A 24,670-nucleotide genomic window follows, 5' to 3' on the forward strand; every position below is an offset into this window, starting at 1 on the left:
TGTATCTGCATTAAAGCAGTCAGCCCTGCAGGGATCTTGTCCTTCCCGGTTTGGAGCCAGGCAGCAATATGTGGGTTTCCTGGTGCAAAGAGGCGTAAAAGTGATATCAAATGCTGGCAGAGGTCAGGGGAAGAATGTAGTGTCGTATCCTGTATTTAAGACCTATTTTTTTTTTTATTTTGAAGGCATGTCACCCTGGTTTGCTGATGATAAGAATTGCCACTTTGTTTTCCTAACCAATCTATGTGACTGAATTACTATAGGTTCTTTATTATCAGTCACTTGTGTTTCTCTGGAAATATGAAACCATGTTCCTAGGCAAACGTTTGTGGCTGCTGAGATAATTTAGGAATCATGGCTGTATTTTAAGCTTCTGTTAGAACAGCGCTTCTTACATGGTGGCTCTGTACTGTTTCATTAGAATGGGATAAGACTTATAATGGCATTCTATCAATTTCCACCGCAATCTGGATAGAGATCTTGTCATTATCCCTGGCTTTCAGTATTTAATTTAGTTACAAGGGATAGCAATAATAAATACCGACAGGCATTTCATTTGAGAGTAGCTGAAACAAAGGCAGGTGAAATTTATTATCCTCATGTTGTTCTTGCAATTTTAGCTGTGTCTGATTTCCCCTGTTCCCAGGTACTACAATCCAGATTTGATAACAGTTACAGTTTCACCAAATATCTCATGTCACCAATGGGGAATGTAAGTCATGGAGAAATCATTGACTTGTCAAAGGTCACAAAGAAAGCAGGCCAGTTTTTGAACGAAAGCACTGTTTCTGACAGCTTTGCTATAATCACTGGACGTGCTGGTTTGGAAATTGAATTTTTTAGGACCTAGCTTACAGAGCAAGAAGGAGATTCTCTTCCCACAATATTAGTCTAAACTATATCAACTAAATGAAATACCAGTGGGCAACTTGCCTCTTTTCAAGCTCGTGAATGATTTTTCTTTTTAAAAAAGTTTTGTTCTACATGGGGCTGTTGTTGAGGAAAATGTAGAAAAACACAAGAAATGCAAAATGTGGAGCCCAGAATTTTGTCTGGGATGCATTTTAAGCCACTCAAATACCAGTCTTGAAACAACAAATGTTCTTTGCACTTGTTTTGGAGCCCATTTTAAGATGCCAGGTCTTGCCTAAGAAGCCCAAAGAAGATTGGGTGGGTGGGAAGGGTATCTGAAAGACATTTTAGTCCCATATTTTATAGATTTATGTTGGTTGTAATATTCATAATTTATCTGCTTTCTTTTACAATTTTTACATTGTTATTTTATTTTTATCTTATGTGTTTTATTATAAATCACCATTGCTATTAATCATCACCACCATTCATTTATATTCCACCTTTGTCCCAGAATGGGACTCAGTCTATGGAGGCATAATTTGAAGATATTGCTGTTGCTTCTCCCATTCCCAAAAGAGTCTTGGGTGGACCTTTCTTGTAGCAGAATCCCAATTATGGGACTTCCTCTCAAGGAAGGTCCAGTTGGCTCCATTCCTGCCTGGCTTCAGTAAGTGGTTAAAATGGATCTATTCTATCTGGACTTTTTGTTTTCTTTTGTTTTAATCTCTTGAAGTTACTTTGAATATGTTTAAAAGGATGTTCTTAAAGGTCCTTTGCTTTGGAAAATTTGGTAGGAGGAAAAGAAATCATAGGATCATAGAACTGGAAGGGCTCTCATGGGCCATCAGCTCAAACACTTTTCTCAGTTCAGAATCTCCAAGTAAAGGTATCCCCAGCAGGAAGTTCTCCAACATCTTTGTAAAGATGTCCAGAAAAAGGAGACCCACCATATCTCTAGGAAGTTGGTGCCATTGTTGAATCAGTCTCATTGTCTAGCTGTACCTTCTGATATTCCCGGGCTGTGGCACAGGTTGTTGAGGAACCAGCTGCAACAAATCACTCTGACCAAGAGGTCATGAGTTTGAGGCCAGCTCGGAACACCGCGTTTGTCTTTGTCTTTGTTCTATGTTAAGGCATTGAATGTTTGCCTTATATGTGATCCGCCCTGAGTCCCCTTCAGGGTGAGAAGGGCAGAATATAAATACTGTAAATAAATAAATAAAAAATATTCAATTGAAATCAACCGTCCTGTAACTTCAAACCATTGGATCAGATCTTACCTCTGGAGCAGCAGAGATCAGCACAGCTGCCTCTTCTCTGTGAAATCCATTGAGGTATTTAAAGAGTGCAGCCATGGAACCCCTCAGTCTTCTGTTCTCTCAGTTGAACATGCCCGGTTTCTTCAATATCTGATCATATGTATTGTTCTCCATACTTCTTACCATACTTGTGGGCCTTCTGTAAACCTTCTCTAATTTGTCTATATCCTTCTTAAAGTGAAACACCCAGAACGGAATTCAGTACTTCAGATGAGGTCTGAGCACAGCACAATATTACGTCCCTCAATTTGGAAACTATGCATTTATGCAAGCTAAAATAGTAGTTGCCTTCTTTTCTGCAGTATCATACTCCTACATCATGTTCAGTTTATGATCAACAATAATCCCAAGGTCCTATTCATATGTAACATTCCTGAGTCATATGCCCCCACATCTTATTCCACTGTCTTTAGTTTTTGTGACCTAAATGTGGAATGTTGCATTTGTTCCTATTGAATTTCATTTTATTAACTGATGAATACTTTTAATAAATCACATAAAGAGATAAAGAAAGCATCAGATGAGACGATCAGGAGAGATTATTCCTCTGCCAGGATGCCACTGCAAAGAAAATCTTTCCCCTAAGAGCCACTGAGCTCATTCTATTAATTGCAACAGAGCCTTTGATTATAATCTTTAGAACTGGGCATGTATAAGCGGAAGGAAGCACTGTTACATGTAAAATCTACCCAAGTTTATAACAGATTTAAAAGCCTGAAATAGTAGTATAAATTATCCCATAAATAAACGGAGTGTAGATGGTGAAATAAAATGATTAGAACTCTCAATCCCAGTTTGTATGGCTCTCTTCTGAGCCAGATACAGTTTCTGGGCCACTTTTAAAGACCATCTCAATGTTCAGCATACACTCTAACATCCTGATTTGTCAAGAACAGTCCCAATTAATCCTGTGCCATCCCACTTTTCACCTTCTTTAAAATGTCCTGGTTGTTGTGTTCTCCCTTTTCGTCCTCAGTTTATTTCATTTGCTGCAAACTGAGCTCAAAGTTTACACTCAGTTCATTCAACAGGATGGAAAGAAGAGGAAAGATAGAGTCTTGTCCTTCCCTGCAGACTCTTGGCCAAAACAAACTGCTGCAGCCTCCACTAACTTCTGCATTCTTCCACAAGAATAGCTTTTGTCGTGTTGCAACATGCTAAAATGTCTTGGCTCAATTGCTTCCAGTTTTCATCTGTGAAATGTTATAGGTATAATATAGTTCATTGTCATAGCATATATGTGGGGATTCCTCTACCCAGTTATGGCGCTAGGTAGCATATTAGCTATGATAGATAAAAGGCCCTTGGAGCCACAGAGGCCAATTGAACCAGTAATGATCATGTTGGATCAATAAAAATCTGCACACTATGAACCTGATCTCAAGACCAACTCTCCTACTTCAGCAATACTAGGGAGGATTATGTTTCCCAGGACACATTGGGCCATCTTTTCTGTCATACTTCCATTGACCCTGGATAGGATTGAGGGAGAGACACAGCCTTTCTTCCTCTGTCTTTCTATGGTTTGAGTGACATTGAAAGGTCTGATGTATAAACCAAAATTCTACTGTGGTTCATATTTTACTGTGAGCTGTAGAAGAATTCAGAAGTCCTGTTACACTGTGCTCCTAAAAGGACTCTAATGAGCCTACAAAGCTCATATCCAGACATGAACCTAATGAGCACATTTACTGTCGAAGCCGGTATCCAACACTTTATTTAGATGCAGTTCACATCCATTATGCCATTCTGGCTTAGAAGACTGTGACTGATTTGATTCTTTGAAAGTCTTGTGTCTGCTGGACAAAGTATGTGAATTGCAAATTGGAAATCAGTTGGTAATGCTTTCTATACTAGACAGTGGTCTTACCCACAGTAAAGGTCCTGCTAGCCATCACTGTAGTGATGTCCTTGATTTACTTTCTCACCTATTAAGTCAGGGGTGGGCAATGGTGGAAATCTAGGGAGCTATGTTAGCCTCCAAGGCACCATTGGGGAGGACTCCACCTGCTTCTGAAACAAAGGGTTTTTGCCCTAATGCTTCCAGGGGGCATAGGGGTATTTTTTTTTACCATGGTTGGAGTTTCAAAAAAAAAAAAAAAAGCTTCCTCTAGGCCTCAGTTGTCCCAGAGGGTGAACAAAATGTGGTAAAAATTTACAACTGGGCATGTTTCAGAGCAAGATATTTTTTTATTTTAAAATTAGGGATTTTTCTCCTGGGGGGGGGGGGGGGCAGAGGCATTTCAAACATGACAGAAATGGCTTCCGCACCTTGTAACAGAGGCATTCTGGAATAGGAAATGGTTTTTTGAGAAATGCCTTGTGTGACGCCCCTGGCTGCGTGAGCACTGGAAACCAATACACTGAGGCCAATAAACAATCTAATATCTTTATTAAGGAATTAAGGAATTAAAATGAAAACAAGTAGAAAGTATAGTCCATCAATAGACCTTTCAGGAAAGGTCAAATATAGTCCAGATATATATTGTCCAATATATAATATTAGAGTTTAAAGTTGTAATCCAAAAAACGGAAACGCACTCAAACTTCCAAGCAGTTTGAGTGGGGAAAACGTCCAAGTCTTTCACTAGAGTTCAGAACAAGTCCAAAGGCAAGAAACTGGAAACAAGGCTGGATACACGGCACGACAAAACAAGACTGGATTCACGGCAAGACAAGTCAAGGAACACGGCTTGGCAAGGCACGAAAAGGCTGGAAGGCAGTGGACTTAAACGCAGTCCACACTTGGCTGGAAGCGAAGTTAATCCTCCAAATTCACACATTGACTCCGCGAGGACTAGCCAGCGCGGGGAACTTTTAAAGAACTTCAAATATTTCTACAAAGCAGGTGTCCAGTGCTCCTTTTCCCAAGGGAAAGGAACTGAAACAACATCTTCGTCCAGATGCGATCCTCCCTGAGAACTCTCAGGGGAAACGAGCTAATTAGCACTCTCTCTGGCCGCTAATCGGGCGCTTTTTCGTGTTTGCGCTTTCTCTGAGCGGCTAACCTCCCAAAACTCCCTTCTCACAAAGGGGGGAGAGGTGCTGGGAATAGGCGCCTGTTCAAGGTCCTTTTTAATGAGCTCCGAGCTAGAATTGTCAACAACAGGCATCTGGAAAGGAACAGCCTCTTGCTGAAACGGCAGAAATCCCATTTCCTCATCACTGTGATCCATAATGGCGCCAGGGTCACGACCCAGAGGGCCATGGGACATCACACCTTGCAACAAATTATTCTTTGCTCTGCTGGCCGCAAACATTATCCAGAGGGCCACATACAATCTGCAGCTGCACTTGCCCGACCCTGTAGTAAGCAAATGACTGCAGCTGCACCTTACAAACCAGTTCACTCCCAGGAAGGGCAACATATGGCCTACCCCCTTGTCCATCTCTTTGAAGATAGCTTCAAGATTAAGGGAAATATCAAAGAAATTCTGACACTTTGCTTTCTGAAACCAGGAGCTAGATTTGGAAGGAGCATGCAGAGATTGGGGGGGGGGGATACAGAACTATTCTCTTTTCTGAACTATTTGAAATACAGCTTCACAACTCTTTAGGACCTAGAGTCATATATAGCCAGGCAATTAATGGCAAAGCCAGAACGTTTCAGAACAGGGCAGATCTCATGTTTTGTGAGGTGATGGCCTTGAAGATGAATGAAGGTTAGGGAAGGGAGTTAGGGAAATTACTTTCCCTTCTCTAGTTGTCAAGCCTCCTTTAGCTACTGGAAGGCTAAAGCTCATATTGATGATAGATTCAAATTCTCCTCTGCATTCTACTCCAAAGTAACAATATTCTTGCATAAGTTCAGTAGTGGAGTTTTTTTCTTATATGATAGGAATGCGAAAAATTCATACACTATAATGAGATGACAATCATCAACTGAGTCCATAAGGAAACCAATGTATGTGTACTTCATCAAGTACCCTGATTGCTTTAAGTTGGCATTGAGGTCTTTTTCAATGGCATAGCGAGCTGCCATCTTAGTCTTTGGAGACACAATTATGGATGGAATATGCATTATGTTTCTTTAGATGTTGAGTTTCTGAGTTACCAAAGAAGTACTAATTCCCACTGCCTCTTATCTCTTTACATGCCCCCTATGTACTTTTTAATGGTTCAGTGTAAACCTGCTTGCACTGAGTATCACTGTACATCTAAAGAAGTATACATACCCCATGTCTACATGGCCCAAATAAAATGTACTAACTTTGAACCTACTGGGTACCTTGTTGTGACTCTGTTGAGGAGCTGCTTGTGGCTGATGAAACAAATGGTAGCAGCCCCCAGGAAGAAAGGGCTCTGGTGTAAATGCGCTGTCAGCCCATCTGGCCATGTGGACTGCTAAAATGACTTCAGAATGCTTCTACACTGATGTGTGTGGACTCCCAGTGGTGTATCTGGGGCAGTTCTGGACAAGACCACCCAGGAATATTTCACATGGTGCAGACACACGAATTGTCTGTAAAAATTTATGCTATCTGTTACGAATTGTTGATGATAAATGGAAGCTCTTACTTGTGCTCACGATCCAGAGTCACCCGCAGAACAATAACATGCCACTCAGGTTTGGGGAATAAACATGTAGGAACTTTACTGATTCAAAAAGATCAAAAACAGTATTTACAAAGGTCCCTCTGCTTCAGAGAAGAATACAGTCCTGGTTCTTCTCTTTCATTTCTTAGCAGCAAACAGGCCTCAAAATAGCAAGAACTCTCAGAGTACACAGCTGTCTTCACTAGCTGTACTCAGTCAGCAATGAAAACTTGACCAAACTGGTTCTGCAGCAGCAGAACAGAAACAGTATCAAATCAATCCCCAGGTCTTTGCAGGCTTAGCCATTCGGCTTCATTCACTTCATTTTTCAGTTAACACACAGCACAGTGCTTTTGCAAACCATGACATTATCAACATCATTCTCTCAGTCTCTAGAGTGTTACAAAATCCCTTTGTATTCTAATATTCCAAACCAACAGGGCTGTATCTTTTCACTGAGTAGTTCCAGGTCAATCTTGTAATTCTGATAGCTCTCATTCAGCTATCGCTTACAAGCTGAATGGTGCATCCAATTGTCTTCAGAACTCCAGTCAAGTCTTCATGCTACTTGCTTCCCATGAGCAAATTGCTTCTTAAATCCTTTTCTCCAAAGTGTATGTGTTGAATGGTCTTGTGAATTGGTCTTAATTACATCTTACTACATAAAAGGGCAAAGTTAATCAAACCTAATCCACATCAAGAACTGAGATGGGGAAAAGCTTAGATTTTTTTCTGCAGAATTAAATAAGCAGTCTTTGCTACTTATTCTCTGATACTTTTATGATGAAGCTCACATTATTTTTTTAACTATCCAAGTTATAGATCAAGACACTCTCTCCCCCCAGCATATTGTACGTGTAACATCCATTGTTTTGCTTTTAGACATTGCAATTCTCATTTCTCTTACGAAAAGGAAATTTAAGTACAGTGGCACTTAGTATTCACTAGGGTTTGGTTCCAGGACCTCCTGTAGATAACTAAATCCCATTGTATACAGTGGTGTAGTAAAATGTTATTGTTTATATAAAACGGTAAAACAAAAGTTCATTTTTGAGTGTGTGTGTGTGTGTGTGTGTGTGTATATATATATGTGTGTGTGTGTGTGTGTGTATATATATGTATATGTATGTACAGTAGAGTCTCACTTATCCAAGCTAAACGGGCCGGCAGAAGCTTGGATAAGCGAATATCTTGGATAATAAGGAGGGATTAAGGAAAAGCCTATTAAACATCAAATTAGGTTATGATTTTACAAATTAAGCACCAAAACATCATGTTATACAACAAATTTGACAGAAAAAGTAGTTCAATGCGCAGTAATGTTATGTTGTAATTACTGTATTTACGAATTTAGTACCAAAATATCACGATTGAAAACATTGACTACAAAAATGGCTTGGATTATCCAGAGGCTTGGATAAGCGAGGCTTGGATAAGTGAGACTCTACTGTATGTATGTATATGTATACATATATTCAAGATATGGATGGTTAAATCCATGCATATAAAATCTGTGGCTATGGAGGGTTGATATAATCTAGAAATTTAGACTTCTTGTGTTAGTTATAAATAAGTCTACAGTGCTTTTATCTGTTCAAAAATCTTCATTTTCTTCTTCAAAGAAAATGTAAAGGAAGAAGACTTGCTGATAATTTGTATCTATGTTTGAAAAAAAGTTAATGTCATTTCTATTAATGAAAAAAGTGTTGGTCCTATCATGCTTGTGCATGTGAACATTTGCTTTGTTATCTTTTGTTTCTTGCTATAGGAAGTAAATCAGATGATATTGCAACTGCTGGCTTTGTTTTGAGTAACTTAAGTCATGAATCTTTGCTTTTGTATGCCATTCATCTTAGGACTTTTGCACAGTGCCTGACAAAAAACGAAGCATCACATCACTCATTGAGGTTGGACATGTTGCAACAGCCAACAGCAGCAGGGATTTTTCAAAGGCAGTGGGCCGTCAGTGTGCCAAGGGCTCTTCCAGACAAAACTTCTTGACTGACAAGGCTTCACTAGCTAGTCTTCTCCACAATGTATGAGAGTTGGGAACTAGCCTTCCTGCCAGAGAGGAAGTTAGATTGCTTTTTAAAAATCTGGAATAATATATGCTTTAGTTGTGGAAATAAAAAGAGCCCAACCTTCAAAGAAAGACACGTACACAGAGACACACACAAATATTAGGTGTATATAAAGTGATGTATAGTTTGTGATTGGGGCCTCCTTATGTAAGTAAACTATTTTTACATTAAAGCACTTGCAGTCTTTAAAGCATCTACCTATAGTACAGGCAGTGCCCAAGCTCTGAACAAGATAGGTTCTGTAGGTTTGTTCTTCAGTTGAATTTGTATGTAAGTCGGAACAGGGACATTAAAAAATGTAACTCCAGCCAAATATGTGTGTATGTGTGTGTGTATGCTTTAGATACCACAGTGAAGGATTACCGCCCCTGTGGTGTTTGTTTTGCTATTTGTTTGGAAATTTTCACCTCCCTTTCTGTCCCTGTAATAATTGGATTTTGAAAGAATTGGCTTGTTATGGAAACAAGGATTGGTGAGAAAGCTTCAGTTGAGACTGCTTTCCCCCATGATATCTCTTTCAGGAGTGAATTTTGTCATGGTTTGCAAAGGCACTGTGCTGTCTTTGTTAACTGGAAAATGAAGTGCATGAAGCCGATTGGCTGAGCCTGTAAAGACCTGGGGATTGATTTGATACTGTTTCTGTTCTGCTGCTGCAGAACCAGTTTGACAAGTTTTTCAGTGCTGACTGAGTATTGCTGGTGATGAGAGCAATGTATTCAGAGAGGCCTTGCTATTTTGAGGCCTGTTTGCTGCTGAGAAAACAGGGTGAAGAACCAGGACTATATTCTACTTTGAAGCAGATTTGTGGACCGAGAAAGGACTGTTTATGACTGAGGACTTCTGTAAGGGATCAGAGGGACCATTGTAAATACTACTGTTTTTTTATTTCTTGGAATTAGTAAAGTTCCCGTATTTTTGTTCTGCAAACCTTAGTGGCATGTTATTGTTCTGTGGGTGACTCTGGATCGCGGGCACACATAAGAGTTTCCATTTATCATCAATCCGTAATAAATTTCCCTTCCTAGGGGCAGATTTCTCTCACTTCCTGTTGTGTCACCCCCATTCTTAACTATGAGTCATTTGTAAGTCGAATATTTGTAATTTGGGGACTATCTGTATTAGTAGGCATCCTGCTGTAAGGGACAATTTATGGAACAAAGTCATGTAAATGAGCTGTGATATTCTTTCTTCATCGCAATCTATCTGTTTATCTGTCTCTTTCTCTTTCTTTCTCTCTCCTTCTCTTCCCCTTCAGCCTTACTTGCTGATTTTGCTCCACTGGCTCTTCCCATTAGAACTAGTATGATGTATTGGCTATCATATTGGGTTTGTATGTGAGAAATCCAGGCTTGAAGTTTACTACATAGCCTTGGGCAAGTCATTGTCTCTTAGCCTGACCTTGTTCACTGACTTACTGCAAGGATAAAATAAGAGAATATTATGAACACTACCACAGACGGGGTATAAATGCAGGAAAATAAGTGCTCTGGTGGGTTAAAACACAACTACAGACCCCTTTTATATATTCCACTGATTACCAGCTCAAATTACGCTGAGTTGTGTGTGGGAAGGAGTTTCCTAGAGGGACACATATCAAATCTATTCAAGAGTGAGATAAGATCTGTTGTTTGGTGCTAAAGACTTAAGTAGGAGTTTAGCACCAAAGCAAGCATAATACAACTGCCTCTTTCCTGAATTGATCTGACTGACAAGAGAGTTGGTAGAATGGATGCAAATAACCTGATCTGTGAGAGGACATTAGAAAGGTATCATGCCTGAGCAGTGACCCACAGCTTTTATTTTGGACAACTCTATAGCAGCAATGCTTCACCAAAAGAACTAGCCTAGAGATAATTGGGAGAACTAGTTCCATAAAAGTTGTCCTAAATATGAACTGTGTTCTCTTTTAAAATCCTCATTAAAGCCAATCCAATTTTGTGATCACATATTTGATAAGGAATGTACAAATATGAAAAGATGTATTGAGTAATACAGGAGTTAGAGTAATGTTAGACAAGCAAAAAAAGGTGTAAACCAGCAGAATTATTGGCATATCTATGATTACAAAAAGAAATAACATCCAATCATACTATAGTGATTTGGTATTGATAATACCTCTTTACGTCATCAACAAATATTCATGAATGTGATAGCACATACTACTACAGTAGAGTCTCACTTATCCAACACTCGCTTATCCAACGTTCTGGATTATCCAACACATTTTTGTAGTCAATGTTTTCAATTTATTGTGATATTTTAGTGCTAGATTCATAAATACAGTAATTACTACATAGTATTACTGCGTATTGAACTACTTTTTCTGCCAAATTTGTTGTCTAACATAATGTTTTGGTGCTTCATTTGTAAAATAATAACCTAATTTGATGTTTAATAGGCTTTTCCTTAATGCCTCCTTATTATCCAACATATTCGCTTATCCAACATTCTGCTGTCCCGTTTATGTTGGATAAGTGAGACTCTACTGTACTTCTAATAATAATAACAGTAAAAAATGTTTATTTATATTCCTCCCTATCTCCCCAAGTGGACTCAGGGCGGATTACAACACATTAAAAACACATAGAGGCAAACGTTCAATACCTCACCACAAAAGCAGACAAGGATACAATTAACAACCCACCCAAACCCAACACCAGTCGACATTAAACAACCAATTCTTAAAAACCCAAAATCACACACACAGTTACATAATAAAATTATATTTAACCATAAAAACTTAAAAATAATTTCAATCATAAAAATATGAACTTCAGTTTAAAGAGCTCTCAAACGTTCACTTAAAAATCTAAAAATATTTAAATATTCAAGGTTGGCTATAGCTACGTATTATATCTGACAGCTCCAGGTTGACCCGCCAAGGCTAGAGGACAATGAAAATATCCGATCAAAGGTAAAGTATCTTACTATCATTCCCTAGTCCTCCTCCTCTCCATATGCTAAATTGCACAAGTAGGTTTTTAATTGTTTTTGAAGGAAAGGAGGGAAGGGGCCGTTTTTATCTCTTTGAGGAGGGCTTTCCAAAGGTGAGGGGTGATCATGGAGAAGGCCCTCTCTCTTGTTCCCACCAACTGCACTTGAGACAGGGGTGGGACCAAGAGTCGGGCCTCCTCCACCGACTGCAGTGTCTGAGTAGGTCTGTAAGAAGAGATGCGATCCTTCAAGTAGCCTGGGTCCTAACTGTTTAGGGCTTTAAAGGTAATGACAACCACTTTGAATCTAGCCCAGAAGCAGACCGGCAACCAGTGGAGCTGCTGCAGCATAGGAGTTGTCTGCTCCCTGTACAGAGGAGGAGGATAAAGCAATTGGATAGCATCATCATGAGAACCTCCTAAGTTTGGTTCAAAATTTCTCTGATGCTTTTGTCATTTTGATACCTTTGAAAGTCAAGTGTTTGGATCTGTGGGTTTCCTTCTGAATTTAGTAGGCAATTTGATCAGATCATTAGTCGTTCATCACTGTATAAGCTCATGTAGTGTTCATTCATCTATAGCTGTTCCTGTTATGATTTCATAGATAATGCATAATTAATTAGGGCTTTTGATTCCATAGTGAAGAGTGCTTAAATCCATTTATGGATGAATGCTATCCTCCAGGACCCAGAAAAGTTTATTTTTGAATTAAACTGGTGGCTATACTGGTTGAGTTGTTAGAAAAACAATTTCCAAGCTCTGTTCCCTATATTACACTACCCCAGCACCCTTTCTTCCCTTCTAAATATAAGAAGATTATTGAAAGGCTTCTAACATCTTATTAAATTTTATTCAGAATGTATAATGAACCTGTGGTGATGCAGTATGGATGACTTTCCGTAATAAGAAAGTAACCCTTTAGAAATCTGCACATTTCACAGTGTTCATAAATTAAGATCAGGTCTTGTAGGGACAGTTGTTTTTTTCTCACATTAGGGACATTCTGGATCATTTTTTCTGACCCTTAAGTCCTGTGTAAGCCACAAACTCTGTTTTGTCATTATGTACACACAATGCAGCAGTTTGTAGACTTGTACTATTAAACCCCTTCTTTTTATCCTTTGCAGGATGCGGTGGGAATTTGAGCCTCTCATTAATGACTTGTAACAAACTTTACTTTCCCGTTTTGTGTGATTGTGTAGGAGTGATATTGGAAATTCAGCATTCTTACTATCCATTGGGCTTAACAGTGCTTCTGGGAAGTGCCGTTCAGCAATATTGAGGGTCACACGACTCTCATCCTTGGGCAGTGTAGCATAACTGGCAAAGCCATAGTGACCTGGGAAAAAAACAAACACAGTGTCTGACAATCATTTGCCAAATGGCCTTCCTTGCTGTGGCTGCCCAGTTGTGGGAATAACTTCCTCTCAGAAGTTCACTTAGTGTTAATACCAGTTATCAGGCACCAAGAAAGCACATCAAGTTTTTTATTAGCTACTTGGGGCTATGATTTTATCCTGTTCAATTTTTGTTTTGTTTTTATATGCCTTCAAGTCAACTCTGACTTATGGCAAGCTTATCACAGGGGATTGTTGGCAAAATCTATTCAGAGATTTCCCATTGTCTTCCAGTAACACAGAGAAGAATATGACTCACCCAAAGCTCATATTTTCTTGATTGAGCTGAGACTCAGACCCAAGCTCTTACACGATGCTGTCACCTGTTCAATTTGCTCTTATATGAAATTGTCATATTCTTTAATATGTTTAGGATTACTCAAATTAACACATATCACATTTAATATTCATATGCCGGTACATCTTGGTTTATAGACCTCATTAGACCCATTTCTGTACACTTTAAAATCAATTTAAAGATCTTTGCCATGGAGCCTATAATATGATGCAAGACTACTTCCACCGATTCCATGTGGGACTCTGTATTTAAACTGTTTTAAAGTGTGTAGAAAGAGAGTTTTTGGAGTCAGGAGCAATTGCCAGGGATTAGTACTGATCCAGGAATCACCACTTTGCGTAGCACTGCTATATGCCATTCATATATTTTTAACAAACAGACATGGCTACCTCTAGACTGCCAAGGTAAGAATATGTTCTCAATCCATTGTAGAAGTTATGGAATAGTATTAGTAAACTTGATCTAGGACATTGCTTCTAAGTAATCTGATATGGAGGACTGATGTTTTTCCCCACTGTGCCATGGACTGACACAATATTTGTATGCATTGGCCACAAGTGTTGTTGTTTTTTTTAATGGGACCCCTCCAGGGATCCAGTTGCCAATGGAACACCACTTTGAGTACCTTTGAGTTTGAGCCTTGGGATTTGTGCAAAACCTTGTGGAAAATGGCAACTCTTGCTCCAGATGTTGAAAAAAATTCCATACTTGTACTTCATGAGTTCTTATTTAAGATTCAAGCAGCATCTCTCTTTCTGTGTATCAGACTTGGGGAGGTCAGGTCAGTGTCCTGAATACTGCAAAAACCCTTGGCTTACATGACAAATAAAAGTAATTGCCTTTGCAGAAAAGACAAAGCTTTTGGGAAGAGATATTATCATTGTGCACCTCCATTGATAAAATAGATTGTAGTCTGTGAATGCTTACGCTATTGTAATGTTTATGCCATTGGTCAACACTCACTAAGGTGTGCTATACCACGTGACCACTCCTTTAGAAAATGTTTTTTCTGTAAACTTGTGCTGTTCTCATTGAATGTTAACATGATTATAACAACAAATAAATATTATGAGTATAGTTGCTAAGGTCCAGCTATTGCATCTGATTTGGTTTCTACATGTTTACTAAAACAGAGGAAGGAGAGTGGAACTTGGAAGGCAGGATATGAGGTGAGAACAACATGTAAAGAATAGTGTGCAGTACAAAATCTGAGTGGGATTGCTTCCAGGACACCCCACATATACTAAAAGGCATGAATTCTCAAGTCTCCATTAAACTTAGTGTAGGGCAACAGCAGAGGTGGTAGCAAGCCCTGGCTGCCAGCCACACCATGTTTGTCAGATTCTTCCACCTCCAGGGAGCACACTAGCCATCCACTTCTGCCTAAAAGGGCCAGGGCAAAAGCAGGAGGTTGGCAGACATCCTGGAAGTGGAGAGTCCAAAAGAATTGAGCATGCCTGTAGCGGAGGCTTGCTGCCATTTCTGTTGCTACCCTACACCATTTTTAATAGGAGCTTACACCATAAGTCTGACGTTGCGAGGCTTGCAGAAAGACTGCAAAGTTTTGCAAAATAAAGCTTATACAGTAGCATAGCATAGAGCAGTAGTAGAGGTGGCAAAAGGCCCTGCCAGCTGGTTACTTCTGCCTTGGAAGGAACTCTGCCATCTTGAAGGCATAAGTAGTTGGCAGATACACCAGGTCCACAGTAAACATTAATGTTGTCTGAAGATACCAATCCTAATTATTTCTTTTTTTCTTTTTTCTCTTCCAGGTGGAGCGGGAAATAGCCATCCTGAAGTTGATAGAACACCCTCACGTTTTAAAGCTACATGATGTTTATGAAAATAAAAAATATTTGTAGGTATTATTCATTTTTGGAAAGCATGGGGAATTAATAGCTATAAGGAAAATGCATTCTTACTCTTTTAACGTGGGGAATAAGCTGTCATTTTAAAATGATACTTGAGAATCCTTTGTGGCTTCATTCAACTCATAGAAGACATTCAATTAGTAAAATTCCTACTTGTTACTCTTTTTGAAATTGAATTTCTGACATTCAAAATCAATTAAAATTCTGAAGTCATTCAAAATATTCAAAATGTTTATTGATCCTATCAAAAAGGAGGAGAAAAAACCTCCTATATTTCACAGGCAAAAATGCTCTGTAATTTAGATGAGAGATAGAATTTCTTCCAGTTCATTAGAAAGAGCCCCCTCTTCCCCAAAACAGAACAAGGGAAGGATCACATTTTACAAGATATATTAATGTTAGCACAATTGTGTGCAGTGTGGAACAGTGGTTATTTTAGAAGAAAACAGGGCAAAATACAACTATGTATCTCTGGCTATAATGCTTCAAAGATGTATGTCTGTTTTAAATTAAACTTTTGTTGAAGGTACCCTTTTTAATATCACATTGCCATGAGGGTATAATTGCTGAACCAAAGAGGGAATGTTAGATTAATGTAATACGGTAATCCCACACAGACTGTGCAAGAGGAGCAATGAATTCTTATCTGATGAGACTATTTCAACACTTCAAGGCTTCATTTTAGCAGAAGCAGTTGTGATTTCTCCTGATGTGTCCAATTGTTTCCACAAATGAACTTTGGCTGCCATACATTTTTAGTAAATTCTCTGAATACAATCATGCACAGTCATATGTAACTGTTGGTGTGTAGCAAATAGAAGCACTTGGTGGCAATGGATTAGTTCTATTTTGTTTAGGTAATTGACTGTTGTGAAAACATTACTGCCATAAGCTCTTAGTTTTGGAGATGAACTACAGCCCCGCTTATCCGACTTCCGCTTATCCGACACTCCGTATTATCCGACGGCAAAGGTCCTCCCTCCCTCCCTCGCTCTCTCACTCACTCACTCACCCATCCAGGTCCCGGTGCAGCTGGAACCCAGCCAGGCAAGTGAGCGAGGGACGGAGGGCGGGCGAGTGAAGGAGGGTGGCAAAGGCCCTCCCTCGCTCTCGCTCTCATTCACTCACTCACCCCGCCAGGTCCCGGTGTTGCCGGAAGCCAGCCAGGCGAGTGAGCGAGGGATGAGTGCAGTCTAGTGAAGGAGAGCAGCAAAGGCCCTACCTCGCTGGCTCTCTCACTCACTCATCCCTCCAGGTCCCGGTGCTGCCGTCGCGACTGCTGGGATCCGGCCTGGTAAGTGAGCGAGGGAGGGTGGGTGCTTGTTATCCATCAGTTTCGCTTATCCGACATTCTGCCTGCCAGTTTATGACGGATAAGTGAGACTCTACTGTACTTCAAGATATAGGGCTGCTATGAATCATAGTGCATGAACCTCACCTTTTTCTCCACGTTTTTTTCTTACAAGGAAAAAGGTGGAGGAGCTAGTGGGAAACATAGAAGGGACACAGATGGTAGACAATGGCATCCAGATGCCTGTCTTTCCTCTAATAAAATTGCACATTTAAAGTCAGTGTGATTGCACAATAAAAGCTTCTTCTGGAAGCACCTTGGAAATATAATTGTGTCCTTCCAACTCAGTCATCTGGCCTTGAAAGTCAATGAAACTATATTATCTTTATATGATTGCCTCCTAGTTACCTTTGCAACTGGCCTGATCATTTTGTTATGCTATTTAACTTAGGTTTTCTGCATTTGCATATTTTATATGAATGGATATAAATGACCTCTGGCAGTGTTTTAAAAGTTTTGAAAATGCAAGAAATGCTATCTTTTGCAACAGTGGAAGACACAGATGCTTATGATTTGAAATGCTATTTGCTACCTTAGGTCTTGCCTTTTTAGCTTTGGAGGCCAAAAGAGAATTTTACGTGTTTCCTGTGTGTGTGTATGCGCGCGCGCGCGGGCATACTGAAACATTAATCCTGCTATGTTCTTTAGGGTGCATTTATCTTGCACATTTATTGTAGCATAGACTCACTTTAAATGCCACAGGTGCCGTTCTCCAGAATCTTTTGATTTGTAGTTTGTTGCAATAATTAGAATTCTCTGCTAGAGAGTTCTAGTTTGGTCTTCTGAACTATGGCTATATTGCTTACTAGCAATACTAAGAACTTCACCACATTACAAATCCCAGGATCCCATAAAATGGAGCCATGGCCATTAAAGTGGAGTCAAATTGCCATAAACGTGTCATCACAAGTATCCTTTAATACTTCTACATGGAAATATCCTAATATGAGGAAGAATAGATGTGCCTTCCAGTCACCTCTTGACTTTCATTGGGTTTTCTTAAGCAAGAAATACCAAGTAATGGTTTTGCCAATTCCTCTTCTTGAAATACAGCCTATAGCACTTTGTATTGATTGGCGGTTGCCTCCCAAGTGCTAACCAGAACTGACGGAGCCTCCGGTGGCCTAGGGGATAAAAGCCTCGTGACTTGAAGGTTGGGTTGCTGCCAGGTTCGAATCCCACCCGGGGAGAGCGCAGATGAGCTCCCTCTATCAGCTCCAGCTCCATGCGGGGACATGAGAGAAGCCTCCCACAAGGATGGTAAAAACATCAAAACATCAAAAGTGTTGAAATAGTCCCCTGGGTAACGTCCTTGCAGACAGCCAATTCTCTCATTCCAGAAGCAACTCTGGTTGCTCCTGACATGAAGAAAAAAAAAACAAAAACAGAACTGACCCTGCTTAACATCCAAGATCAGATGGGATCTGTTCCCTTTAGAGTATAAGATAAGTGTCAAATGAAGGATAATTGTTGTCAAAAAATTAAAGTTAACTGTGTTGATTAATGGTGATAATTTAAAGGAAATTATACAGGTTTTCTGCTAATGTCGTTGCTCATTATTAAAACAAGCTGTTAAAATTGGCAACATAGAAAGCTAATCAATCAATAAATTGGGGTTAGAGACGAAACAGTGGGGAAGCTATTGTGAAGGGAGGAAAGGATTCACATAAGTAATCTGGGAGTATGTACCTTTCAGGAGTGAAAGGATGCATGCTGATATTACCAGCAAAAGCAACAGGGTATAGTCTTCCTCCTCTCATCCCAAAGCCTTGCAAATTAGTCTCAGGTTACTACATCACCTTTCCATCAAACTTGCCATCGTCTTGCTAGCAGGTCTGATGGCATAGTTTCTTAGGCATATTATGAATTATGGTTGATATTTCAGATGCCAGAGACTAATTGGAGTGCAGCACTGGGGAATATTTCCTCGATAAATGTTAATTTCACAAATCATGTTTGACTTTTGGTTTATTATTTAATTTGTGACAAGGGGCTTTGGTTGAGTAGATTCTTAATGCAGTCATGAATCAAATCCTTTTTCCACAGTTTATTTAATGCTGAAAATACACTTGGAGAGAAAAAATTAAAAATTTAGAGGCCTAGCAGAGTTAATGTGAGAGCTGTTCTACTACAAATGTGGTTCCGGTTCTGGTTCTTTCTTTCATGTGTGTGTGTGTGTGTGTGTGTGTGTGTGCGTGCGCGTGCGTAATCTCAAGAGAGAGAGAGATTATTTTGATCATCAGATAATTTATATGTATAGTAGAACTATATATATTATGTAGAATATACTGGATATCAGGTGGGAATCTCAAGTTATACTTTTCTCCATCAAAACAAACCAAAAACAAATAGAGAAACACATAAAATGTGGGAATTTAACCTGACAGGATGAAGGATTTAGCCTGGTTTTCTTTGTGATGGAAAATCTAGTTTTTAATTATTTGCAAATGTCATTTTAATAGGAAAATATGCAAGTAGAGATTCCCTATTTACAGAAATACACACACAGTCCCCACATACAAGGCAATCAGGAAAACTTGATTTACAGTATACATTGGGTCTAGGTGTCATTATAAGCAATTTGCAAGCATATTTCATTAAACCATATTAAATAATGTTTCAAACTTTACCCACTGTGGGGCTCAGTCATGAGAGAAAAGTGGAGTACAAACAAATATTGTTGTTGCTGATGGTAGTTGTAGTGGTGTCATGCCATATTACTGACTACTTATTGTGGGATGCCATACCAAGGAAAAACAAGGCTTTATTAATAAACTATGGAAGCTTATCTGCACACACAGGAAATACAGTACAACTTTCTTATCTATGGACTTATGGTCCACAGTTTCACTTATCCACACTCCAGGACAATTGTGGCCCCTCTTGGCCCTCTAGCGTGATTCTATTATATGCTTCTGAATCAAGTATAATAAAAATATAGAGTTCACTATTATCCATCATTTCAAGTATCCATGTGTTTCTTGAAACATATCCCCTGCAATTATGGTGGTTGTACTGCATTGGCAGCTATCCTATTGAGTATCTTCTGCATGAAGTTTCATGGTTTTGGTTGATGGGTACTGTCTGTATTCACTTGAAGTTTACAGGACTGGAGTTATGCATGCGATACCACTGCATATGGTGCATTTCATGTTGATTGCATGGTGGTGCATTGCATATCAGTGTTCACAGCACATTGGATTGTGCAATGTCAGAACTCTATAATGAGGAGATGCAGCACAAGTTATGCATTCCTTCATGGCTATAAAGTTGATTTCTAACTTTTCAACAGGTAACTAAAATAGGAGACACCCAAAAGCTCAGTTCTCACATTAGCTGTGCAATATGTTTGCTGTATATCTGGAGTGTGGCGAGAAACACACCCTGCAGCAATGCTATCTCTGTTTAGAGAACACATTGTTTTAAAGGATCCTATACAATGCCACTATGCTAGTGCTCATATGGGAGTATTTTATGGGATCCCTCCCAGAAGAGTACATCCCAGGTATAGCTATTACTACTGAGGCATATGTATTTCTACTGAACTTTGGGATAACTAACTTGTTTGAATGGTGGATTTTCCACCTTCTCACCAAACAGGTTCCTTGTTTATGCCAATTATAACCAGATATATGTCCTTTTGTATAAGGTGATTTGGCCCAATGTGTTTCATGGTGTGATATAAAAAAACCCTGCTTCTTTTATTCATGGCAATTGAATAGGACCCTGTTTGTTTAAGTCCTATCATAGATTGTCCTGTTTGGAAAGTTAGAAGTAAATAAGACAATAAGGATAGATCAAATTGACCCAGGCAGCATCAACAATAAACAGGAAGAGAATCTGTAAGCTAAAAGTCACAAATCTTTTTGGATTGCTAGAGGTGCCCAAATAATTGGCCAATGGAGTGAAGGAAAAGTACTTCTCTGGAAAGGGCTTTGGCTCACAAAAAGCATCCTTGAGCATTTGGCTTGTCCCTCCTGCACCAGACACCCCTCTGGCGAGATTCTTCTGAGCGCTCCATGACCCTATATGAATCTTTGGTGGTATTTAGACATGCACGACTAGACACTATAAATAACAGGCAAAGTAGCATTCAGAAAGCCTTTCATCCCCAATAAATCAGAGGATGAAGTGGTTCCACAGCATAAAAATGCACCTCTTTAACTCCATCCTAAATATACCTAGCAACCTTGAGGGGGAAAAAAACTTCTAATAAACAGTAGGTGGTTAAAAACAGGGCCTTAAAAAAAAACCATGCAGACATGCAGAGATTCATTTTCTGCTGGGGGAAGGGGGGGCAGTTTTTAAATGAAGAAGTCTTGGCTCAGTACCAAATTAGGGTTTAAAAATTCATGCCCGCCGTAAGAATTTATATAGCTCTTGAATAATTTATATGCTGCACCAATAACAAGGAGTTTAATATCTAATAGAGATTATTTAATCAATAGAAAATAGTGCAACAAAAAAGCCAACAAAGAATAGTAACATGTCAGTCTAGACTCCATATTGTGTGGAAGACTATGTTCCCCCAGCCCAACCTGGATTTAGAGGTAGAAAAGTCTTTGTTTTCCTGTATCTTTTATTTCTAATGCCATTTCATTCTGAACTATGCAGATCACTGGCTGTGAAATATTGTTTCATTCCTAATTGCTGCTTGAATCAATGGAAAGGAAAGCTTCATTTCCAAATATATTGAGAATCTCATGGCAAGGGAGAGTTCGCTCATACGAGGAGCAGATCTCTCACTTGGGTCACTGCTTTCACTCAAGACATAGCAGTTGTGATTTTACTGGCTGCTGAGTGTACCTCCAAAGTCATCCTTGTTTCCTACCTGTATTAGAGACTACCTTGGGCATATGTAAAAACACTGACATGTCTCCTTTCTTTGTCTGAGATTCATAGATATTTCCCCACTCCCTATCATCTGCATTGCATGTTTGGAGCCACATTGTTAAGTGTGTCTCTTTAAGTTTTGCTGCTAAAAAAGTCCCATCAATTGCTGTATCTAGTGTTAATTTTGGGAATGTTACTCTTTTGGACCCCCAATCAGCACGGTCACTAGGAGATTCTAGGATTAATTGTCCAAAAAGTAACATTTCCAAGCTCTGATCTTGAATTGACATTAACAGCCAAGGCTACTTGGATTCTATTGTATTTTGCGCTCTGTATTCACATACAGGTTGAAAATCATTTATCTAATATTTTTGGGTCCAAAAGTGTTTTGAATTTTGAATTTTTTAAAAAAGTTGGACTATCTACGCTTACACATAAACCATAATAAGATATCTTGGAAATAGGACCCAATTCTAAAAACGAAATTTATAAATACCTGATACACATAGCCTGCAGGTAATTTTATATAATACTTTTAATAATTTTGTGTAGGAAATAAAGTTTATGTACATTGAACCATCAAATATAGCACTATCTCAGCCATATATGTGGACAATTTCAGATTTTGGAGTATTTTGAATTTTAGAATTTTGGTTAAGACATTCTCAACCTGTACCATATTTAAATGCTCCCTACTCATACATTTCTCTTGGTTCATCTAAATTTCATAAGATAGGCCATCATTCCTGATTTTACAGGTGAAAATACTCATACATATTCATACTCATACTCATCTTCCATGTCTTCACATGGGTGACAGTTGAGATGAGACGTAACTGAAAATATTTTCCACTGTAAAAAAAAAGGGCAAATATCTTCTAAATGCCTAAATACAGTGCATAAATTGCTTGGGACCTGCGAGAATGTTCTAGTGAAAGGTATAGACAAATAAACACAAAGCAGTTAATATAGGTTATATTTGGTTACTTCTTAAAAGTATGCAATTACAGTATAACTGACTGACTTTGTCTTATACTGCGGTTGCTATTGAAAGAACACACTGACTGAATACATGGGAAGTTGTGCCAGAAAACTGAAACCTGGGGAAGCAAGTGGATGTTGCTTCCCCAGGTATAGGTAAATAATGCTGTCTCACAAAAGGTGGAATAGCTGAATGGGGTGGACTTTCGAAATAACCTATTTTGTGTCCTTACATTTTCAGTCAGCAACATCTGTCTATGTAAAATTGATGTGGGTTTTATTGCCATCTTGTCCAAAGTGCACAAAGTTCCAAATAGACATATGTTTATTGTTGTTTCTAACTTACAGTGACCCTATCAAAGGGTTTACAGGACAAGATGTATTCAGAGTGGAGTTGTCATTTATTTCCTCTGATGTGAGAGTGTGCATCTTGCTCAGATTCTGCCAGTGAATTTCCATGGCTCAGCAGGGACTTGAATTGGCCTCCCAAAGTCCAACATTGGAATCATTGTGCCATGCCAACTTTCAGAAATCGATGCATATTCTCCAACATGTCACAGTTGCTAACTAGAACATTGTTCTCGGCTTAGGAGAGTATCTGCTTCTTTTGCCACTGTGACTTTTAAGGAGGGTTCACCGTGCACAGTATCAATTGAACTGACTTCCTGCTTTTAGTACAGTTAATTCTACATTGCAAAGAGAAAAAGGCCAAGTATAGCCAGTGGTGAGAGATGTTGGTGCCCAACAACAACGGAAGACAATTTCCATTTATGCAATTATTAAGACTACTGAATAACCAGTAGGAAATCAGCAGCAATGGATAATCTAAATGCGTGGCCTTGGTGATGCCTTCTAGGCTCATAGTAAGAAATGTACAGTTCAAATTTTACATTATATTTCCGGATTGAGTTGGATTTATATGCTTCTTCTATAAAGAGGGGAGGTTCAGTCTTAATGTAAGGCTGCTTAATCAAAGTCATCCGGTGTAGGAGTCTTAAAAGTAATTGATTTGTATAGAAAGAAACAGCTTCTGCTCATGTCTCTGGGGCATAGTAATTCGGCACCACAGTATTTGGAATGTTTACTCCCAAGATAGCTTCTTTTATATATCAACACTTTTGCAATCTGAGCATTGCTCAACAAACAAGTCTGCTGCTCTCCTTATTTTATCAAAGCTGTTAGTACAGAATGCATCCCTTACATCCCTTGACAAGATAGAAATGCCAATCTTTTCAAAATGTCTTTCCCCATTTGTTTCTCTCACTGGTTCAGATATTTCTGGGCAGTACACTGAAATAAATAACTCTGTGAATTATTTATCTGTCCCTTCCAGTTTATTTTTCACTCAGAAATGTTGGTAAGATCTGTTGAGCCACTTTAATAGTAGCAAAGTTGATTAATATAAATAAAATACTGTGAAATATATTTTAAATTTTGTAATTTTCTGGAGATGTGCACTTGAAATTTGAATAAAAAAGGGTCTGTTTTGGCACATCTTTATGCAGCTGCATTCTACCTAAATTTGTAGTATACCTTAAAGATGCATATAACTTTGTCCCATCCTTTCCATGCGACCAGAAAGAATGATGTTGCATGAAAAATACATATCTGAGTCCCTATTAGGATGATTATTTTGAGCATACCATTTGATTTTCCAGATGGCATCAGACCACATTTATCTGTCATTCCATCCCTCCAGGTCTCCATGGCTTCATAGTAAAATGAATCAGCCAGCATGGTTGCCTTTTATGGAATAGGTAGAGAGGCTGGATGAACCTATTTTGTAGAATATTGTTTGGCACCACTCTAACTAGCATGGCTAAATATATGGAGTTCTGAGTTTTGAAATTTTAGAGACATCAGCATTCTGTGGCAGAGAAGGCCAAAGCTGTTGTAAATCTACCACTTTCAGGATTCCATAGCACTAAGCCATAGCAGTTAAAGTGGCGTCAAGCTGCGTCAATTCTACATTATAGTTGCATCCACTATTGTGATCTTGAGGTCATGCAGGAAAGTGTTTTGCACAACTCTCAATATTTGGGAAATATTTGGAACTGCCTTCAGCTTCATAGCTATGTACATGATTCTTTAAAATTTGAATATGCTGCTACCTTGGTGTAGCAAAATGTGTATCTTTGTGTGTCAATTGGTTCTTTTTATTACAAAGCTTTGAACAGTACATAACATAAAGGAAGTAAAGTAATTAAAGTAAGCT

General features: G+C 39.0%; 1 protein-coding gene across 17 annotated transcripts in view; it reads left to right on the top strand.

Annotated features, from left to right (window-relative positions):
• Positions 1-24,670, top strand: part of brsk2 (BR serine/threonine kinase 2) — a 496,678-nt gene that overhangs the window by 349,618 nt on the left and 122,390 nt on the right. For all 17 annotated transcript variants that reach the window (XM_016993435.2, XM_062967615.1, XM_008108160.2 and 14 more), the window contains exon 3: positions 15,192-15,277. In XM_016993435.2, coding sequence (XP_016848924.1) covers positions 15,192-15,277 — 86 coding nt within the window. The remainder of the gene's footprint in view (positions 1-15,191; positions 15,278-24,670) is intronic.

The sequence above is a fragment of the Anolis carolinensis genome, chromosome 1 (assembly GCF_035594765.1).
Source record: "Anolis carolinensis isolate JA03-04 chromosome 1, rAnoCar3.1.pri, whole genome shotgun sequence".
Lineage (NCBI taxonomy): Eukaryota > Metazoa > Chordata > Lepidosauria > Squamata > Dactyloidae > Anolis > Anolis carolinensis.